The sequence below is a fragment of the Zootoca vivipara genome, chromosome Z1 (genome assembly GCF_965207765.1).
Source record: "Zootoca vivipara chromosome Z1, rZooViv2.hap1.1, whole genome shotgun sequence".
Taxonomy (NCBI): Eukaryota; Metazoa; Chordata; class Lepidosauria; order Squamata; family Lacertidae; genus Zootoca; species Zootoca vivipara.
Window position 1 is genome coordinate 57,927,008 of NC_142583.1, and position 21,311 is coordinate 57,948,318.

At 42.1% G+C, this 21,311-nt stretch overlaps 1 protein-coding gene across 1 annotated transcript in view; it reads right to left on the reverse strand.

Moving 5' to 3' along the window:
- The window catches only part of GRID2 (glutamate ionotropic receptor delta type subunit 2), a 368,933-nt gene that overhangs the window by 295,475 nt on the left and 52,147 nt on the right, over positions 1-21,311 (reverse strand). The window contains exon 3 of the mRNA XM_088660515.1: positions 3,958-4,011. Within this exon, the coding sequence (XP_088516641.1) occupies positions 3,958-4,011 (54 nt within the window). The remainder of the gene's footprint in view (positions 1-3,957; positions 4,012-21,311) is intronic.

Here is a 21,311-nt window from a genome sequence, read left to right on the forward strand (position 1 = left end):
ACTGTAGGTGATGTTTGAAAACAAATTTTAGGCAGGAATCCCAAGGTGGGTGGGTGGGTGGAAACGGGAAGGAAACAGAGGAAAGAACGAAGGGAGCCGCCTTCTACTGAGTCAGACCATTGGTCCCTCTAGCTAAGAATGGTCTACACTCAGCGGGAGTGACTTCCAGGGTTTCAGACAGGGGTCTCTCCCAGACCTACCTGGAGATGCCTGGGATTGAACCTGGGACCTTCTGCATGCAGAGCAGATGCTCTACCCCTGAGCTACAGCCCTTTTGCACAAAGGACCCAAAGTTAATCTGGGCAGAGTGAGAAGAAAGGCCATCTTTTCTGGGTTCCCTACTTTAAAATATCCCTCTTATTTGGGAACAGATAAACTGGTTTGGTTGCTTGATCTTTTGAATCCATGCCTACCCCCGGTCTGCCAACTGCAAGAGATTTTTGATGCTTTGACCATTAGAGGCTAGATGACATATGGGGAAAAAATACTGGCAGATGGAGGCATCACTGACAACATTAAAAATTGGACCTGGTGGCCTGCATCTAAGCTGGTCAAGAAAGCAATGCTGTGAGCTGTTCCTGTTTATAAGACCTGTGTGTTGTCTCCTCTCCCACACTTAATCCCTCCTTCCTTTTTTTAAAAAAAGGCTTCCCACAGTCCTGCCCAACAAGAATCTTATTCATTGTTAATACTCAGCTCTAGAATATATGTGATTAGAATGAGTGTGTTTATGTGTCAGAGATCAGTGCTTCAAAGAGAACATGCTCCTTATTATTTATTAACTTTATATACCACCATTCATTTGAATATCACAGGGAGATTTGCAGTATAAATCCACAACATACAGAACATAGCAACAACATAACTCCCCCAGCCCTATAGGTACATTCAGATCCCTCCAATCTGGAAAACACATCCAGTGATTGAGTTTTCCAGCCTTAGGCTAACCTCATCTAAGCTATGTGCCCATTATGGCAATTCAGAGCTTCAGAGCGTGTTGAACTCTGCTTCTGGGCTTTACTGTTATACACCAAGTTAAGTTTGCCTTTGTGGCATTACAGTATTGGGAATCCAATGGCAGAAGTATTTCAGATTCTACTGTAGAAGAGCCTGCCTAGGGGAGACTTTTCAAAAGCCTAAGATTAGACTTCATTATTTAGCACAATTCTAAGCTATTCCCCGCTGTCTGTAATTCTTACAGATCTTATCACCTTGCAGTGCATTTCCCCATGAAACTCAGTGAGTTTCTTTCCCAGATCTTCAGTATAAAAATGTAAAGGGATGGGTCCTTTTAGGCCGTGGTATCACAAATACTTTCCTTAAGGATGCTTATCTGGCACCTACATTGGTTTCCTTGAAATTATCTTTTAACTTGCTGGTGTGTTTCTAATTTTTAGTTTAAAGTTTTTATTTAAAAAATGTATATTTGCCTTGTAGATTTTTAAACTTATCATTTCAGATGAAATATGGTATAGAAATGTTTTAAATAAATGGAAAAAAATATGCAGTAGAATGAACAACAACAACCCAATGAATTTGCACAAATTGTGTTACAGCTGAAAAATTGTCCAATTGCAGGATTTGAAATTTTCAGTTGTAGAAACCAGTTTCTAGATTAGTTGTAGAAACGAGTTTCTAGATTTTGCACCCATGATTCTCATAGGCAGTTTAAAATCATGATCTCATCATAAAGGGGGCTGCTTTAAAGCTCAGATTTCCTGCTGAAACATAAATTAACAAAACAAGCAGATAGACCCTGATTAAGATAATTTATTGTAGTGTGATGCAATTAAGACAATCTAATAATTAAACAACAAAGCAGATGTTTGCGGCAATCAAAAACAGATCAAGGAATATGCACAGGATTTCTCCAAACAATACTTGATGTGGAAGATACAGGTAGAGTAGGTGCTATTCACTTTACACTGGGGACCAATTGCCGCCTCACTTAATTAAAATCATGTAACGTGGACATAATAAATTACTCATTTTTTTATAAAAAAAACAAGTCAATGCTCCATCATACTAGAACAACCTAACTGAATAGGATTTTGCGATATTATAGTCTGTGCCAGTGACAAAATGATTTTTAAAGGAAATTTGAGTGGTTCCTATCCATTCTAAGTGGATTTTAAAATACATAAATAAGTATGTGGAAAGCAACTGCACTGCACACTATGGCATTTGCAAAAAAAAAGTACATAGTGAGCCAGTTCGGATGTACTAACCCAAGGGTGGCTAACCTGCAGACCACAGAGTGTGTACAGCTCCCCAAAAGCTTTTATGTGGCCCCCAAAGACCCATCCAAAAGATACCTTTTTATCTGGTTATTTTAATTGGGGGGGCCCTGCTGCAATTCTGCAAGTCTTGGGTTGGTAGCCTCTTCTTAACTTTGCTCATTTATGAGATGTTTCTTAAAAGAACTCACCCAAAATGATTTTAGTTTTACTTCTACATTGACAGCGCTTTGACCACTGTTGGCTTCCTCCACTGCAAATGTTTCAGCTGAGGAAGCCATAAAGGTAAAGGTAAAGGACCCCTGGCAGTTAAGTCCAGTCATGAACGACTCTGGGGTTGCGGTACTCATCTCGCTTTACTGGCCGAGGGAGCTGGCGTTTGTCCTCAGAAAGTTTTTCCAGGTCATGTGGAGCAGCATGACTAAACCGCTTCTGGTGAAACCGGAGCAGTGCATGGAAACGTTGTTTACCTTCCTGCCAGAGCGGTCCCTATTTATCTACTTGCACTTTGATGTGCTTTGGAGCTGCTAAGTTGCATACAGAGGAGTTAACGGCATTTCAGCTCCCAGAACCAGCAGCTGAGCAGCACGTGGAGGAGTGGGAAGCACTATTTTTTTATTTTTTTTTACTCTTCCAAGGATCCTTCTGAGAAAAGTAAATGAGCAGTGTATCTTCCCTCTGCACTCCTGTGCTGGAGTGAAGAGGAGAGAAACGCTACTCTGGACTGCAGCAGCCTCTTACAGTGGACCAAACAGCTTCCAGATGTGGCTTGCCAGTGGCTTCTGAATTCAGATGCAATGGCAAACTGTGGCAGGTGAACCAGCTTCAAATCATGTCTTGTTATCCTGATTTGACATTCCCTCTCAAGCCAAGGTTTGTGAGCTGACATAGATTCAGAGTGAAAAACAAAACACTGGTTTGACTTCATAAATTGTGATTTGGTGTGGCACTTGAATGCAACCATTCTCTCCCCAAATGAAGAGAGGGAGATACTCATTGGCCTGGGTTAGTTTTGGAGGCGGAGGCCTAGCCACCCACTTTCTCCTTGTTTGGGCAAAGGTTTCTGCTCGGTATGATGTGACTGATAGGAGCCAGTACCATGCTGGATCATTTGTGAGCCAGGCATGCACATCAAAACAGTGATAAGAGTAGATGTTTTTTGGGCACTAGAAATACAACTCTGGCTTACCAAGGCCAGGGAAAGTTGGCCTGCAGGCTCAAAATAATTCTCCCTCCTTGACTAGATGTAGGCTTCAATTTAAGTTCCACTGGAATTTATGGGAATTCATTAGGTATATCTTTCTCCAGCTTGCACTGAGCCACTTAAAGTAATTAAGGATAGTAGAGGAGAACAAGCAAACACCACTGAAAAGATTCATTAGACTCACAAAGGGAAGATTGCCTTTGGTTTTTGGATGGTTTGTTAGTTTTCATTTTTTATCTTAAAACATCCCCCAAAATAAGAACTGCAGCTAAAAGAAGTGGGAGTGGGGAGAGAAACTAAACATACTCAGCAGGGAGGTGCTTTTCATTTATGTTATTCAGCTCCACAGTCTTTTCAATTCTATTTTCACCTCTCTCTCTCTTTTTAAACAACCACCACAATTCCCACCCACTAGCATGCCTGAACTCTGCTCCCGTTACATTGCTCCTTGTTGGCAATGTCAAGGCCAGCTCTCAGTATGGATAAAAACAGGACTCACGTTCAGCTGACAGTTACCTCATTTATAATGATCCAGTGACAGTCAAAAGCAACCAAATTGGCTTCCACGACCTGAAATAGAAAACAAACCAGCCATCAGTCATCTTTTCTACATGAAAGCCAATGACTATTAAATAGATGCTTCCCACAAATGACCAAGCCGGGGCAGGAGTGGCAGGGTGGTGGTGATGGAGCAGTAAATAAATAATGATAAAGGCATCGGGTCTGAAAAGACCTTTGCTATTCAGCTGAGAGGGAGGGAGAGATCATTTGAGCAAAATGTTGCCCAAGCATTTGGGCTGCTTTCAGGCATTGCTAATCAAATGTGGGATTATAAGTGCATTTCCAGCACCATGGAGAACAATGGGCCCCTTTGCATTCAAAATCAACCTTTCTTTCTTTTTTTAATGGCCAAAAGGGGTCAGCAAACTTTTTCAGCAGGGGGCCAGTCAACTGTCCCTCAGACCTTGTGGGGGGCCGGACTATATTTTGGAAAAAAAATATGAATGAATTCCTATGCCCCACAAATAACCCAGAGATGCATTTTAAATAAAAGGACACATTCTACTCATGTAAAAACACCAGGCAGGCCCCACAAATAACCCAGAGATGCATTTTAAATAAAAGGACACATTCTACTCATGTAAAAACATGCTGATTCCTGGACCATCTGCGGGCTGGATTTAGAAGGCGATTGGACCGCATCCAATTTCCTCCCTCTCTCATTCCCTCCCTTCCTCATACACACAAGTCTAGTGATGGAGGTGGTCCATAATTTAAAATGAACTGACCTAATTTTATTTACTGGCCCTGGATTTCTGTGTGGGAACAGCTATTGGATGACACACCACTTCTCAGAATTTTGCAACACAGTTTCAGTTTTAAATATGTACACAAAAGCTTATTTCAGGAGGAAATGCATTTAAATGTAAGCAAACATGCAAAATGTGTACACCGTGCGTTCTTTAACAAAAAAGTGCATACAGTTCCAGTGCAAATTTTCATGTGGCTTTATTTTTATTTTTTTAAGGTTTGCAAAAATGGATGCATGGTGTCTGTTAGTGGAGCAGTCTTTCTGTATTTATTTATTTATATATTTCTTGGACAAGGTCTCCCTTTTAAATTCATGGCCTAATGTTCTTCCATGCCCTTGTCTTTTCCCTGAGCTTGCAGGATTCTTCACTGAGTTTGTTGTTGTTGTTGTTGTTGTTTCGTCATTTAGTCGTGTCCGACTCTCTGAGTTTAGTCTACCACAACATCATCAAGGAGGCGGGAGAGCAAATGGGGTTATGATAATGAATAGTCACTAGGGAAACAAAGAAGAAGTCCACTTTGCTAAACTCTCATGAGTCATTTGCATGGCATGAAACAGGTGAGCGGGTTTTCCTCATGGTATTTATTTATTTATCGCAAAACCGAAGAGGAGGTTCAGAGTTTCCATCAGTATTAGAGACTCTGCCAAGTTCTGTTACATCCATTCAACTTATGATCACTACTACAGAAGAGAGAAAAGAAGATACTATGGAATTGACTCCCACAGGAGACAGTGATGGACATCAACCTGCCTGGATGGCTTTAAAAGATTAGACACATACATGGAGGAGAGGGCTACCACGATGTTCTGCCTTCATGGTCAGAGGCAGTAATGTTTTTCTGAATACCAGTTGCTGGAAACCACAGGAGGCGAGAGGACTCTTGTTCCCCACAGGCATCTAAGTGGCAACTATGAGAACAGGATACTGGACTAGATGGGCCATTGGTCTGATCCAGCAGGCTCTTCTTATGTTCTTACTATGTGCTGACAGGTTACCGGACTAAATTACAGGCTCTTTCAAGTCTCACCATCATTTAGAAAGAAGGCACGTACAACGTTGGCTTATTCAAGATCATTTGTTCATTTCACCCAGTAGTTTCTTCTCTGATTGGCAGACACTGTTCAGGTTCCATGGCTAGTTTCTTGGCTACCTCCTGCTCCACTCTCTTTGTCTCCATCATCGACAAAGCAGATTTCTCTAGGATCCACCCTTTTGTGTACTTTCACTGCCTGTCTGGTATCTGACATGTTCCACAACATGAGGATAAGTCTTTTCTGTATATTTTTCAAATGCTAATCCCTCTCCCCTCCCCTTTAAATGAGAAGTTTAAAAATGTCGTTTTAATACACATCTTAATATTACAGGGAAGAGCTAGTGATGAACTGCAAAACAGTTCCCTACTTTAAAAAGGGCAACATGGTCTTCAAGAAATCAGAACGTGTGGATTTTGGCTTGCTGTTCCAGTTAAAAACAGCACTAGAAGTCTGAGAGCAGATGGATGGGAGGAGAATGAGGCTGGGAGATGGCTTCCTAAATGGCAGTGGAATCTTAAGACACATCTACTCAGAAATAAAGTACACAATTATTTAAATGAGACGCACTCCCCACCAACCAGTAAGGGTGCTTTGGAGCACTCAGCTTTGGAGTACTCAGCTTTGGAGAGGGAGAGGGGTAAACATAGTTACTTGCATCCTGTAAATTAGTTACATCCCATTTGGATTACCATAATGTGCTTTACAATGGGCTGCTTTTAGATGCTGTGGCCAAATTGCTGACCAGAGCTGGGTACAGGGAGAACAAAAAAAAGCCTTTAGTGCCTTTAGTTCCAGGCACATTTCAAAGTGCTGGTGGTGACTTATAAAGCCCTCCAGGGCAGTCTCGAGCAGGTCGGCCACCCTGGCACTGAGGGGCGGAGATCGCTCTGGCGCCCCCACCCTCGCAGGGCGCAGCATGGTTGCCGTGCGGCTTTGCCGTGCGGCGCCCTGCCTGCCAGCCCGGTGCCCTGGCACACCGCGCAACCGGGGGTCTACCTAGAGCCGGCCCTGAAGCCCTCTATGGCTTGGGTCTAGGCTATCTGAAGGACTATCTTTCTATATGAGCATGCCTGAGCTTTTATGATCTTCTGGGAAGGCCTTCCTCTCAGTCCTGCCACCTTCACAGGCATGTTTGGTCATGATACAAGAGAGGCGCTTGCCAGTGGCTGTTCCTAAATTGTGGAACTCCCTTCCCCTGCCTGCTTTCCTTTTGTGAGCAGGCAAAGATATTTTTCACCACTAGCTGCTGTGGCAGAATCTTCTGAGTGTGGATGCTGTAGTGTGTGTGTGTCTTTGAAATGGTTTTAAGCATTTTAGGTGGTGTTTTTCAATTTAATGGGGTAACTTATTTAATTGAGTTTAATATTTTATTTTATTTATATTCATTGTGTCTTTTAATTTGATTTATGCAGTGAGCTGCTTTGATTCCTGCACTGAGAGAACAGCAAGATATAAATAAAATAAATAGTAAGGTTACTGGATTTGTTACATATGAAATTTGCCTTTACTCTGGCAAGCCTAGAGTTGCAAAACAACTATAAGGAATAGCTTAGACATAAAGTGAATTCCATAGCTGAGCAGGGATTTTATCTAACAGGCTTGATATAATTAAGCTTCGCAGCAGGGAGCTATTGTAGAGATCTGATTTCCAGCAGGTCTGCAAAGCACCACTAGCATAAAAATACCCCTCCAAACTCTTAGAACCACCCCACCTTCCAGAAAACACTAAGAAAGGCATAGCCTTCTATCGTCAACATAAAAATTTACATATAAAATCTTCAATAAAAGTGCACCAAGAAGAAAGCTTCTTAGCACCATTTTGAATCATTCTCCCTTCAACTGGTACACATGACATAACCAACACCACTGCTCTTTGCCTGAATTGTATCTGAATTTTGCATTGCATGAACAGATCCCAAAGCCCCGGGTTCTTTTCTTTTAGCATTTCCACCCCAATGGTAATGCAAAATGGGCACAAAATGATCCTTGGCAAGCCATGCAGTTGCACTTTTTAAAGGTGGGTGGGATTGTTTGGCAATTTTTCACTGGTTCTTTTATTCCTATGAAGGGCAGTGGGGGGGGGACTCCCCCCTCCACTTCTATATGATCCGTATGGCTTCATAAGGCAATGGGGAGCAATAATAAAAAGCATTTGTGACACAAATCATGGAGAAATCCATTTGGTAGAGGGCATATAAAGGCATCCAGCAGTTTAATGGCCTGCACCTCAGATGGTTGTGCATGTTTGGAATTCATTTGTCTACATTGTTGGCTTTGTGACAGTAAGTAGTGCTCTGTACATATAAAGAGGAGGGACAGATTGAAAATTTCCATATGAGACAAAAATCCTGTGATGGTGCTGTTTATGCAAGTCACATCTTGAGCTGAACAGGGAAAATAACACATACACCATGGAGCTAAACTAGAGAATGCATTCCTAATGAGGGCTGGAAAAGCTTCTAAGACCTAAACCTTTTCCCCAGAATATGAAGTGAAGCAACATTAACCCCTGGCAAGCCCTTTCCACAAATCCATATGGAAATCTGAAGAGTTTTCAGACATGCCTAAGCATCTTGCTTTCAAAATAAAACAAAAGGCCTTAAGACATATCAAACTAAGCAGGAGTAGCTTGGAATCTCTGCAGCAAGGAAAAATAAATCATCCACTTAATTACCAAACATCTGATTGGCACCTCCAAGGTAAAGATCTACTGTGGATTTCAGGTTTGGTTTTTAATTGCATAAAGGGATGGAAATTATTTACAGCATGCCTGTAATGAGCAAAACTGATAAATTAACAGTCTCACACTGATGATTTATCAAGCGTGCAGCAGGTATGTTGGGCGGGTGATTGCAGCTTGTTCCAGCTGAGTGTGTGAGCAACTGTTGTTGCTGCTTTTCTAACAGCTGGGATGGTTCAGTAGACAGGGATCTAGAAGACTAGTCCTTGCACAGCCATGGATGTGTTGAAAGGCCTCAAGCAAAATGAAAGCCAGTGTGGAGTAATGGTTAGAGTTTAGGACTAGGACCTTGGACATCAGGGTTCAACTCTCTGCTCAGCTATATAGCTCACTGGGCAACATTAGGCAACATCAGGACAGCCACTGCTCCTCAACCTAACCTACCTCACCAGGTTGTTTGGTGGATTAAATAAGGAGGGGGAGAACTCTGTGCACCATCTTGAGCTCCTTGGAGAAAAAATGCGACACAACTGCAATAAATAAATTATTAAGAAATACTGATTTCTCTGTTTCCAAATCTCCTTTGTAAAATTGGCATCAGAATTAGCCAGCATCAGCACCACAGAAAAAAAGTGGTGAAGAAAATATCTCTGAACTGAAAAGGTTCTGGATTAAGACATATTTTTGTTCCAATGTCACTCCAAGGCTCTTGAGTTGCACCACCAGTCAACTAAATTCAACAGCATGTGCACACATGTGTGAACTATGGCACTCACTTCTCTTGGTCAAGTCAAATCTGAACTGTTTTTTGTTTTGTTTTTTATAAGAAACATCATCAGATCCCTTTTGTCCTGTTCACCTCTCTACTGTTGAGGTTTAAACGGACTGTGCTTTATCTTTCTCCATCCTCTCTCTCTCTCTCTCTCTCTCTCTCTCTCTCTCTCTCTCTCTCTCTGTGTGTGTGTGTGTGTGTGTGTATGAGGAGTGTTGAGGAATAGCATTTTCCCGGCCTTTGGCTTTTAATTATTTGTTGCCTTCTTGAGTGGGTGGGATGTTTTAATCTTGCCTTTTCAAATTAGGATTGCCTTTTATATTTTTATTTGTTTTCTTTCACACTGGTTTTGATGTATGTATTTGTTTATACAGTATATTGTAAGTCACTTTGAGATGATGATAATAATAATAATAATAATAATAATAATAATAATATGATGATGATGTTGACTTGGCCACAAGCCAGTGGGTTAGGTTTTACCTGCCAACCCTCCACTCCTCTGCCAACTTGTTCATGACCAGGACCCCAAATATATGGCAGATTTGAAATGGAAATCATTATTTCTTAAAAACAAAAGCCCAGGAAGTACCGTTAGTGATGCTTTTGATTAATCACTGAATACATCAGGTTGGCACGCTGCATTGTGAAGACGACTTCACACTCCATCAGATATGGACGCCACTCAACCAAGGAGCACAAAAGTGAATGGAGCAGGGAAGCACATTATTATTTTTCCACAGAATGCACATCGGGGAGAGATTCTGCAGAGTGCAGGAAAATGCTGTCAAGAAGACAAGGGATGAGCGAAGAGAAACCATCTGTCATTGGCAGGAACTCCAAAACTTCTGAATGTTTGGGAGAGCCTAAGAATTTATCAGTGTTTTCTTCTGTCATTCACTCTCAAGCCTTCAAACAGGCTAAATGTAAGACAATGCTGCCAGTTTACAAGCTGCTCTCATTTGTAAGGAAAAAATAAATTAAAAAAATCCTCCAAGCATTTGAAATAGCTACCCGGCAATGAAGACCTAGCAATTTAGCAGAATAATAGAAAAAACAAGTTGTACACTTTGCTGTCATTCCTAGTGGTTCCGCTCTATTTTCCCAGGTCTCTTTAGGGTATGTCAAAGTTAGCGCTTTTACCAAATGCCTGCAACACCAGGACTACAACAAAGCCCAAGGGAACAGCTAGCCGTGTAAATACACATTTTACTTTGAGTGCCACTTGGGCAGAAAATGCAGCTTTGAAAAGGTTGAAATAACAAACAAACACTTAGGCAGCCTTTGTAAATTTTGAATGTTAGGAACGAAAGGTGCTGCCTTTCATAGAATCTGACCATTTATCCATCTAACTCAGTGGTGCTTACACTGACTAGCAGCAGCTCTCCAGCGTTTCAGGAAGGAGTCTTTCCCAGCCCTACTTGGAGAAACCAGGGTTTGAGCCTGCGATCTTTTACCTTAAAAGCATGTGCTCTATCACCGAGCCACAGTCTTCCTCAAAGAGTTCTCCATTGTGCAGATAGATTTATGGTCAACTGCCACTTGGCCAATACTTAATTGATGGTGAAGTGCTAAAGTACATTTACCGACCTTAAGTCTCTTAACATTGCTTTATTTATCCTTCCACTGGGCTGAGCCAAAATAGAAGGTGATGCGGCATTGTGTGAGAAATGTATCCCCTATGAAATGTGCCTTTGCTGCTTGCATGGTAATTGGTTTGTGTGTGCAAAATGGATCAGACATGTTTAACTATTCAGAGTGAGAACAGTAGGCATTGCCTTCATTTCGATTTGGCTTTGTAATGACACCACACACCACTTTTCATTCTGCTTGCTGCATGACTCCTTGATTGGCAGGATCACATAACCAGCAAAGAAAAACCGCTAAGAAGGGCTGTGAAAATGGAGGTAAACAGAGCAAAATATTGTGAAAAGGGCAAGCTTGCTCCCCTGAACTATCCAAAATTGGTGTCAATGATATACTGCCAATCTACACTATATTTGTTTTAGAATGGTTCTTCCTTAGTCACGTTCCACATCAATTCAGATACGCCAGAAGAGAACAGAGTATACTTGGTGGCAATGCTTTTTTTCCCCAGGGGGTACTCAAGGGTACACAGTACCGGCACCTCTTTTTGTTGTTGTTAAAAAGTGTGGCATTTACTGTAACAACTTCATGGTGAGTACTGGCACCTATTTTTCTAGAAAAGAAGCACTGATTGGTGGGTGTTTTGTCTAAGCTCCCCTTTCCCATCTGATGACCAGGAAACATTCAGAAGAGTTTGATCCCTCTATCAAATTATTATTTCCAGAGAAAGAATTAATATTCCCTTTTCTCACTTGGCTAGTAAAGTCCTTCTTCTTCTTTGGCGATCACTCATATCCGAGTAAGATTGGCTTCCATAAACATGGTTTTAACAATGAGTCCGCAAGTGACTGTGAGGCCAATTCTGGATCCACACATCCTTCCACAGTGGGGACATTGGTTTCTGGGCAGGAGCTGATCATGGATTTGCCAAGTGTGCTTTCCTCTTAGCATGTTTCTCCCTTGCATCCTGAGTTTGCATGTCTTCAAAGCCCATGACACCTTTGGTAAAGGCTGTTCTCCAACTGGAACACTCGCAGGCCAGTGTTTCCCAGTTGTGCATCCTATTGTCACCAGACTCTCATCCTAGTTAGTAGGCTCTAAGGAGTGAAACTGGCAAAGATATATCACAAAAAGGATAATAAATGTTGGAAATCCAAAGAGTCAGAAGGGATCTTTAACCATATGTGGTGGACTTGTCCCCGAGTAAAGAGCTTCTGGGATAAGATTTATAATGAGTTGAAGAAAGTGTTTAAAAACATGTTTCCTAAGAATCCAGAAGCCTTTTTACTCGGAATTACAAGGAAAGAATTGCCAAAGAAAGATGTTACTTTTTTCCTGTATGCCACAGCAGCAGCTAGGATTGTATTAGCTAGGAATTGGAAATCTGAAGATCTACCTACAGTGGACGACTGGCAGATGAAGCTGATAGAATTTATGGAACTGTCTGAACTGACTGGGAGAATCCGAGATCGGGGAGAAGAGACGGTGGAAGAAGATTGGAAGAAATTTAAGATTTATTTGGAGAAGAAATATAAAATTAAAAATGGACAATAAGGGAAATGGAAGTACAAAGAGGCTGTAGAAGCAGCTAGATATAGTAAGAAGGGAATAGGTTTATATGTAATAGAATTATTAAGACTTTTAGATCCAAATACTGGGAACGTGTGTTTAAAATGGATCAAAAATTGTTTTTATAAAAAGTATTCTAGAAGAAGAAATGGTTTAAGAAGAAGAGAGAGCTATATTAGTTATTAATAGAAACGTGGAGGGGGAGGAAGTCAACAGGGTAAGAAATTTATCTGAGAAATGTTAAATAATTGTTTTTTCCTTTTTTCTCTGTTTTTCATTTTTATGTTTTCTTATCTTCTGTATTTTTTTGTATTTGTTATAAAACCAATAAAAATATATTTAAAAAAAAACAAAGGTGTGTGTGTGTGTGTGTGTGTGTGTGTGTGTGTGTGTTACAATACATAGTAAGTTACTAGTGTCATACATGCAGACCCATTCCTGACAATAACCTGAGGTGACTAATTCCTTCAAGGTGAACCTGAAATATGTGGAGATTGAAATGCTTTGATTCCAGGATCTTGTTTTTGAACTCTATTTCTTTGACTTTTGCATTGCAGGGGATTAGATGCTGTGGCCCTTGGGGTCCCTTTCAACGCTACAATTATATGATTCTATGACTTCTAGGTCTAGATGTTGCAAATCTCTGGGACATCATCACAGTCATCTTTTAGTTCCCCCAATTCTTACATTTGTGCAGATCCTCAGGTCCATTCATTGGAGGGTTCTATTGACATTCCAAGATAAATACGTAAAACAATGTTACATCATAATCTATTGCACTTGTGACCCCCCCCCCCGCCCTGTTCCCAAGCTATCCAAACTGCTAAACCCTAGTTCAACAGAACTTCGCTGCACGCGGCTGAGCAACATGTTAAAAAATTGTAAGCCTCTGAAATGCAATGTAATCCTTTTGTCATGCCAGAAATATTGAACACAGCAGTGCTTATACAGGCCAGATTGCAAAACTGTGACAACGCTATGAGGCATACAATGACAACTGATACTCTCCCCCCACCCCTTTACAGCAACGTGTGACATGATCTGGAACCTTGTTTGGATGAACAATCTCCCCTTACTTTCTGAGGTGATTTCAATTGTTTTCAGCATAGTAAAAAGCACCTGAAGGCTTCACATAAACCCACAGAGCTAGAATTGCATGGCAGGGAAACAAACTGTCACAGGACTGCCTTATCTGCATCTCTCTGTGGGTTTCCTTGGGATCAAAAACGTTGAAATAGCTTTATCTAAACATCCACTATCTATGCTACAGTGAGTGCCTATCTGCTCACAAACCCAGCTCCACCTTTCCAACTGGAAGCACACTAAACGTCTTTGATCCAGAACTGCTATCAGACACCACTGGCATCCATGTTATCTCATGGACCAATGGAGCTGGTTATTGTTAGCGCTCTGTACTTGGATCTACCCGCACTTCCTCTCTCCCTGCAGATATAGAAGAGTTGCCAGTAATGAGACCCAGACATCAGTTCAATGATGTGATCACTGCGAGTCAAACAGATCTGAGCACAGGCAAATAAGACAGAAGAATCCAACTGTCATACTCTAGCAAATCATAAGACAAGGCAACTCCACAAGTTCGCCCATCTCCCAGGGGCAAAAAGAAGCAGGCAGATCTACACCTGGAGCTCTGAAAGGCAGGAGGAGAAGCCAATGTGCATGAGAACAGCAGGGGATGTGTCTTAAAGATGAAGGCTGTGTTAGCTGATTTGGAGAGAGGAAAGAAGCAGGAGGGAAAGACAAAGAAAATGCATTGTTTGATGCAAAGTTAAGAGCTGGAAGACACACACATCCAGTTCCCTGCAGGGCCTGTGCCTGAATTCTCAGAGTGTGTCTCAGTCTCTCCCCCACCCCCAGCTGCTATTCTATTAATCTGCTGCCATGTTATCAGTCTATTTCTGCAGTGGATTCCTGCTGGGGCCACAGCAAGACCTGTCCTTTGTCTTTGCCCCTAGCCCTTGAGCTTCTCAGTGGAGAAATCAGTTACAGATTAATAAAGCACCAACTTGCACACCAGAAGCCAAAGCTCATAAAGCTATTGTCACCACAGGCAGGAGGCTGGGTGCATCATTAATCTCTGTTGCCTAATGGCACATACAGTATGTACACAAGCAGATGTATACACACAAACACACACACACACACACACACACACACACACACGGTTGTGTTTAGTTTTTATTCCTCCCTCTATCTCTCCCTTCCTTGGTGGCAACTGTCTCCCCATTGAAACTTTTTTTCATTAGCCAATATTATGAAGTTAGGTCTTTGCCCTATAGAAGCAGATGCACATTGCAGCCACCCCAAGGATGCTGCCACATGCTAACAGCAGCAGTGGGAAATGTGTGGCCTCCCCATTTGGCCCACGAAGCCATTTCAGCCAAGCTGCATCCACCTACCCTACACCTGATGCATATATGATGTCAGGCATTTCAGCCAAGCTGCATCCACCTACCCTACACCTGATGCATATATGATGTCAGCTGTCAGGCAAGTGAAAAAAGCACGGCTCCCTGATGAAAGCAGGCAGATCAGCTGATCATTGGTGATTGCAAAGCTCTGTGCCTTTGCAAGCAGCGCTGCCATTTCAAACCATGCGGAGAAGGGTCAACAGGGCATCTGATGTCATTGTAGGATCAGTTGATTGATAAGTGAGTGGCCCACAGGATATGAGTGAGATATAGATTTGGATCCAACTCCCCATGCCCACTGGTGTGATCATATTCTCAAGTTGTATATATGTGTAAATAAGCCATATATCATAAAGACACCACAGTCTCTGCTATACCTCATTTCCAGAAGGAAACATAAACCGTGAGTAAACGCCTGGAAACCCCTAGAATATTGCACTGCTCAGAGATTGGAATGGCGTGCAACAATATGTATATTTCTTAAGCGGTTTTGTAAAGTTTTACTAAATAGTGGTATACCTTTTTGGCACCTTTTTGTGAAAAGTGATATAGAAACCTTTAAATATGTGAACAAATGCTTTCAGAAGGTATGCTTGTGGTATTCAGCATCTGCAGATTCTAATGCAAACTGAAGTGACCGAAATCTCTTAGACTAGCATGTGGATTGGAACTTAGCTGTGCACCAGTTCTTACATTTCTCCAAATGTTTCAACATGATTCTTGGCAGAGTAAACACTTATTTTGGGGGGTGGGGGACAGCGGCAGTTATAGTTAGAAATGCTTTGAAATAAAAATAAAAAAGAGAGAGTGAGAGAGAGAAACTACATTTAGAAAAACATAAAATTAGGCTTCTTCAAAGTAATAACTGCTCTATAATGGATTGTCTTCTCTTACAATATATAACAGTAACAGCTCTTTTTTTACCATACTTAGCTACATTTAAAATACAAAAATAGGCTTTTTCAAAATAATAACTGCTTCCTAATGGCTTGTCTTCTCTTACTATATATAGCAGCAATATGTTTTTCATTTCATTTTCATTTTTACTAATCCATTTCCTTTTAGATAGAATGTGGTCCCTTTTGGGGGGGAATGGATAAAAGTTTGGGCATCATTTGGGGCAAGTGATGCAGCCAAATTGCAGAAACTAATCAGGTGTTTGTCTAGACTAGAGAACAGTTGCATGTTATCCTAGGCGTATCACTCTGAGCTCAATAACAAAAGAAAGGTGGGGTGTTTATACGATCAATAATATTTCATTAACCAATTCATGTGTTGAGAAGCCCATAATCTTGATGTCAGTATAATGCAGCTGCATTAAATATTAAATATAAGGCAATAGAAGTTGCCTTATATTGGAATCAGAACATTTGCCCATGCAGTGCTGGCATTGATTCTCAGATAGGTGGCTGACTAGATTAGGCCGTATCCTCAGGCCTTAAAAACTGAATGTCACCCGACAGAGATGATGCCCTGGATACTTCCACACACTGATACATATTAATTGTGGTATACAGATTGTGGCAGATGCAAGTGGGTTTTGTCCTTGAAACATTTTGCAAACATGCCAATGCTTCCACCATGCCTCACCTGGGTCAAATAGCAAAAGACCCCAGACCACTTGGAAAAGCACAATATAGAAATTAATTTATGTATGCAACTACAGCTCCAAGAATGGCATTGGCCAAAAGATGGAAATAGTCCCGACGAGACAAGAATGGCTACAGAAATTAAGGAACTATGCAGAAATGGTGAAACTTACCAGAAGAATAAGAAACCAAGTCAAAAAAAACCCCTCTTTAATAGGGAATGGAAATCTTTTATTGAATATTTACAAACAAATTGTAAACAAAGTAAGGCTTGGCAGGGTTATTGTAAAAATGTGCAGTTGCTAAAACATATATGAAATAGATGAGAAAAAATATAAATAGATTTAAATGGGAAATGCAGGGGAAAAGAGAGTAAATTTAAGGAACTGCAGAAAGAGGGAAAGGGGAGTCAAGGTTTAACATGTAATGATGACTTTTTTCTGTTTGAAATGTTTATTTGCCATAAATGAAAATTATAGATAAAAACTTTAAAAAGGAAAAGCACTGCTGGTTGTCACTGAGAGGGCACAACAGAGGGCTTATTGACACCTCTGTTTGCTCCAATTTATCACTAAGGAGCAGAATTCCAGGAAAAAAATTGTGGGGCAAAGGGAAAACCACTCAGACCTATGCCTAGAAAGTGCAGGACAAGCAGAAAACTGTTCTGACCCATGCTTTCTATGCAAGAGACAAGTAGAAGTACAGGGGACCCTTTGGATATGAAATAAATTAGTTCCGGGGGGGGGGGTCCGCCCGAAACTCAAAAAGTCCATAGACAGAGGCGTTGCTTCTGTGCATGCACATGGCACGATTGAGTGCTTCTGCACATGCACATGCGGCAAAACCTGGAAGTGCCCTGGCACAATGAGCCAGTAAACCCAATGGGAAGGACGGCTCTGCATATCCCCAAAACAAACACTGAAAACAACACTAGGATGAAATTATTCTGCTTGGTGCACCAGCAAACATGTAATCTTTACAAAGTACTTTGTACCTAAGGTCATCCTGAAGTTTGCAGATGCAGCTGAGTGCCTTAATCATTTAGCTACTCTACCTGCCACAGAAGCACATAATGCAGTTTCAACCTTCACTCCAAATATCAACAAGTGCACTATATAAAGCGTGTCTGATTGCATTTCAGACACTGAATGCACCACCACAGCTTTGAGGCACTACGATCCAGTCACTTGAAGTTGAGCCTTTATTGTGCAGTTGTAAAACTGGTTGAAGGATGAGCTCAAAGCACTATATATTTATTAAGATGAAGTTAAGAGGTTAAATGTGTTCATTCTGTTGGTGATGGGATCACATGAAATCCTCCATAAAGCAAAGCCTGACACAGCGGATTGCAGCCTCTCAGAGCTCATAACTGGGACTTGTAAACAGGGGGGTTTGTGAGGGATTGGTGGAGGAGACCGAAGAGGGTGGGCTTGTGTCTCTTGGATTAAGGCTGGTTGCTTTTCTGAGCTGTTTGGGGGCTTGATTGTGAGTCTGTTTGTGGGTATGGCCATATGCTCTGCTACACATGATCTCAGGGCAGTGCCGGATTTACGTATAAGCTAAACAAGCTATAGCTTAGGGCCCCCCTCTCTTGGGGGGCCCCAAAAAAATTAAAGGAAAAAAACCTGGATGTACATTTCCAAAATATAAGATAAAAAACAAATACAGTGGTACCTCGGTTTACAAACACAATTGGTTCCGGAAGTCTGTACTTAACCTGAAGCGTACTTAACCTGAAGCGAACTTTCCCATTGAAGGTAATGGAAAGTGGATTAATCCGTTCCAGGCGGGTCTGTGGAGTACTTAAACTGAAAATACTCAAACCGAGGCATACTTAAACCGAGGTATGACTGTAAAATAAAATCTACATGCAGCAACAGTGTTCTGTGTTGCGTAGGCTCCTATGATGTAAATAATGGGTCCCACCTGTTATGTGCAAATGGGTTTAGATACCTATTTGGTCCATAAATTACCATATAGCATATATTCAACACAAAAAAGTGACAATTTGTTTTTGACAAAGGACAGCTGGACATATAAAGGACTCCATTACCTTCAGTAGCTTAGGGCCTCATCAAACCTAAATCCGGCCCTGTCTGAGGGGAAGGTGCTACTGCCAAGAGGAAGTCAGGCTGAACAAGGAAATGAATTGTGGGAGGTGTTAGCGCAGGGGTCAGCAGCCTAAGCAGCCCATGGGAGTCATTTAACCGCCCCCTGAGCCGCTCCCGAACCGAGCCACCCGCATGGCGAATCACCATGCGCTGCGCTAAACTGGCACAGCGCAGCACGGGGACTTTCTTCCGCGATGCCGGAAATCACGTCTGCGCATGCTCACGCGCATGTGCAAACCGGCCCACAGAGTGATCTCCGCTGGAGTGAACCAGCCCAGGCAAGGTAAACCTTGCCGACCCCTGTGTTAGCGGCTAGCAGCAATTCTATTTAGCTTATTGCAGCCTCCGGGAGCTTGTGACTAGGACTTGTAGACAGGGATATTTGTGAGGGCGTTTTGAGGGGGAAGCCCAGAGTGCTGTCCCATGGTGTACATAGGGCCAAGAGACATAGGTGGTGAGGGAGCTGCTGCAGTGACATGTAAGGCCTTTGCCATGTTTGTCTTCCTGTCTGAGAATGTGCAGAATACCTGCAGCAAGTGCAAGCCTTGCTGGAAGAGAAGGTACAGCAACTTGATGACCGCCTTTCCCAACTTCAAGCTACTGGGCAAGAGGAGGAATTTCTCGAAAGAGCAGAGTAGATTGTTCTGGAACAGTGATGCAGGTGGGGTGCCCCTAGGGAGGAGGAAAATCACCCATTGCAGGAAATGAATCCCTGGAGGAATGTGACACATGGAAGCAGGTCTGTCAGCAGCCATGCTATGACACTGGAGCTGCAAAATGGATTCTATGCCCTCACATCAGGCACAGATTTTGGGCTAGAGGAGCAATGGCAACAGTTGCAGACCTCAGAATACACTGAGGTGGCTGTGGAAGGTACAGTGTACTGAGGGGGGGGGGTAGAAGTAGCAGTGTGTGGCGGTAACAGGATGTCCCAGATTCATGATGCAACAGAGAATTTGCCAAGTCTTATAAAGCTCATTGATCACAACCCCTTCCTTCTGATTCATGTGGGCTGCCATATTTCAAAAAGTGAAAATCCAGACACAAAAGTTGCAAAGGAAAATGACTTGGTGCTACGGAAACCTGCTAAATGGGAGGAAACTACAAGAAGGAAGCAGCTGGAGGTAATGACTTGAGGTTTCAGTTGACTAAATACTAATGCATGGAGTATGAGAAAAAAGCAAGACAAATTTGAACTCTTGATGCAGGATAGCAAATATGACCTAATATGCATTGCTGAAAGCTGGTGGGGTGAGACTAATGACTGGAATGTAGGAATTGAGGGGTATAACCTGTTCAAAACAAGTAGACCAAACAGGAAAGGAGGCGGAGTAGCATTATATGTAAAGGCTGTGTATCTGGCGGTATGAAGGGCGGTATATAAATTTAATAATAATGATAATAATATGTACACTTGTGAAGAGATTCATGACCTGGAGAATGGAAGGCAGATTGAGAGCATATGGTTAAAAATTGTAGGAGAGGCAAAGAGGCAAAGAACAGTGTGACTTCACACTGAGTGTCTGCTATTGACCTCCAAGCCAGACTGAAGACTTGGATGATGCCTTCCTACAGCAGATTACCAAACATTCAAAAACAATAGATATGGTAGCCATGGGAGACTTCAACTACCCTGATATCTGTTGCAACTCAAACTCTGCCAAGAATGAAAGGTCCAACAAATTCCTCAATTGCCTTGCTGACAATTTCATTATCCAGAAGGTGGAAGATGCAGCAAATGGATAATCTCTCTTAGACCTGTTCTCGCCAGCAGGGAGGAATTAATCAATGAAATAGAAGCACTGGGAACCTTGGGAGAAAGAGGTCATGCCCACTTGAGTTTCATGATACAGAAGCAAGGGCTAGCCGAGTGTAGTTGGATATGCCCTCTTGAAAAAGTTTCTAGGGGTCTTAGCAGACCACAAGCAGTATGCTGCTACAGCAGCAAAAAAGAGCTAATGCTATTGTAGCCTGCATCAATTGAAGATTAGTGTCCAGGTCAAGGAAAGTAATAATACTATTCTATTCTGCTTTGGTCCATACCCAGAGTACTGTGTGAAGTTCTGGACACCACTATTTAAGAAGCATATTGACAAGCTAGAATTTCTGTGGTTGTATAATAATGAAACACGGGTGGCACTGTGGGTTAAACCACAGAGCCTAGGGCTTGCCGATCAGAAGGTCGGCAGTTTGAATCCCCACGACGGAGTGAGCTCCCATTGCTTGGTCCCTGCTCCTGCCAACCTAGCAGTTCGAAAGCACAGCAAAGTGCAAGGTACCGCTCCGGCGGGAAGGTAAACGGCATTCCCATGCACTGCTCTGGTTTGCTAGAAGCAGCTTAGTCATGCTGGCCACATGACTCAGAATCTGTACACCGGCTCCTTCGGCCAGTAAAGCGAGATGAGAGCCACAACCACAGTCGCCCGTGACTGGACCTAATGGTCAGGGGTCTCTTTACCTTTATAATAATGAAACACTTCCCAGGTTCACCATGCTGGAAGCCAGACATTTTGATCAAGGAACAACCCAACAGTCTTTCTGACAGCAAATATCTTTAGAGATATAGTTTCACTACAAATTATGCTTTGTATTGATGCCAACAGCAGCAGCAGGAACAAAGGTCAGTTGAGTAGCTTTCACAGTTAGCATTGCACTAGTCTATTTAAAGCACACGTTTTTAAGTAGTGCTTAGAAAAGAGATTGGATTTCAGCTCCTGGATTTTGAGTGGGGCCTGGCCAATTTTTGAGCCTGTAGCCTGTTAATTTTCCATTAAACTGCTTTTGAT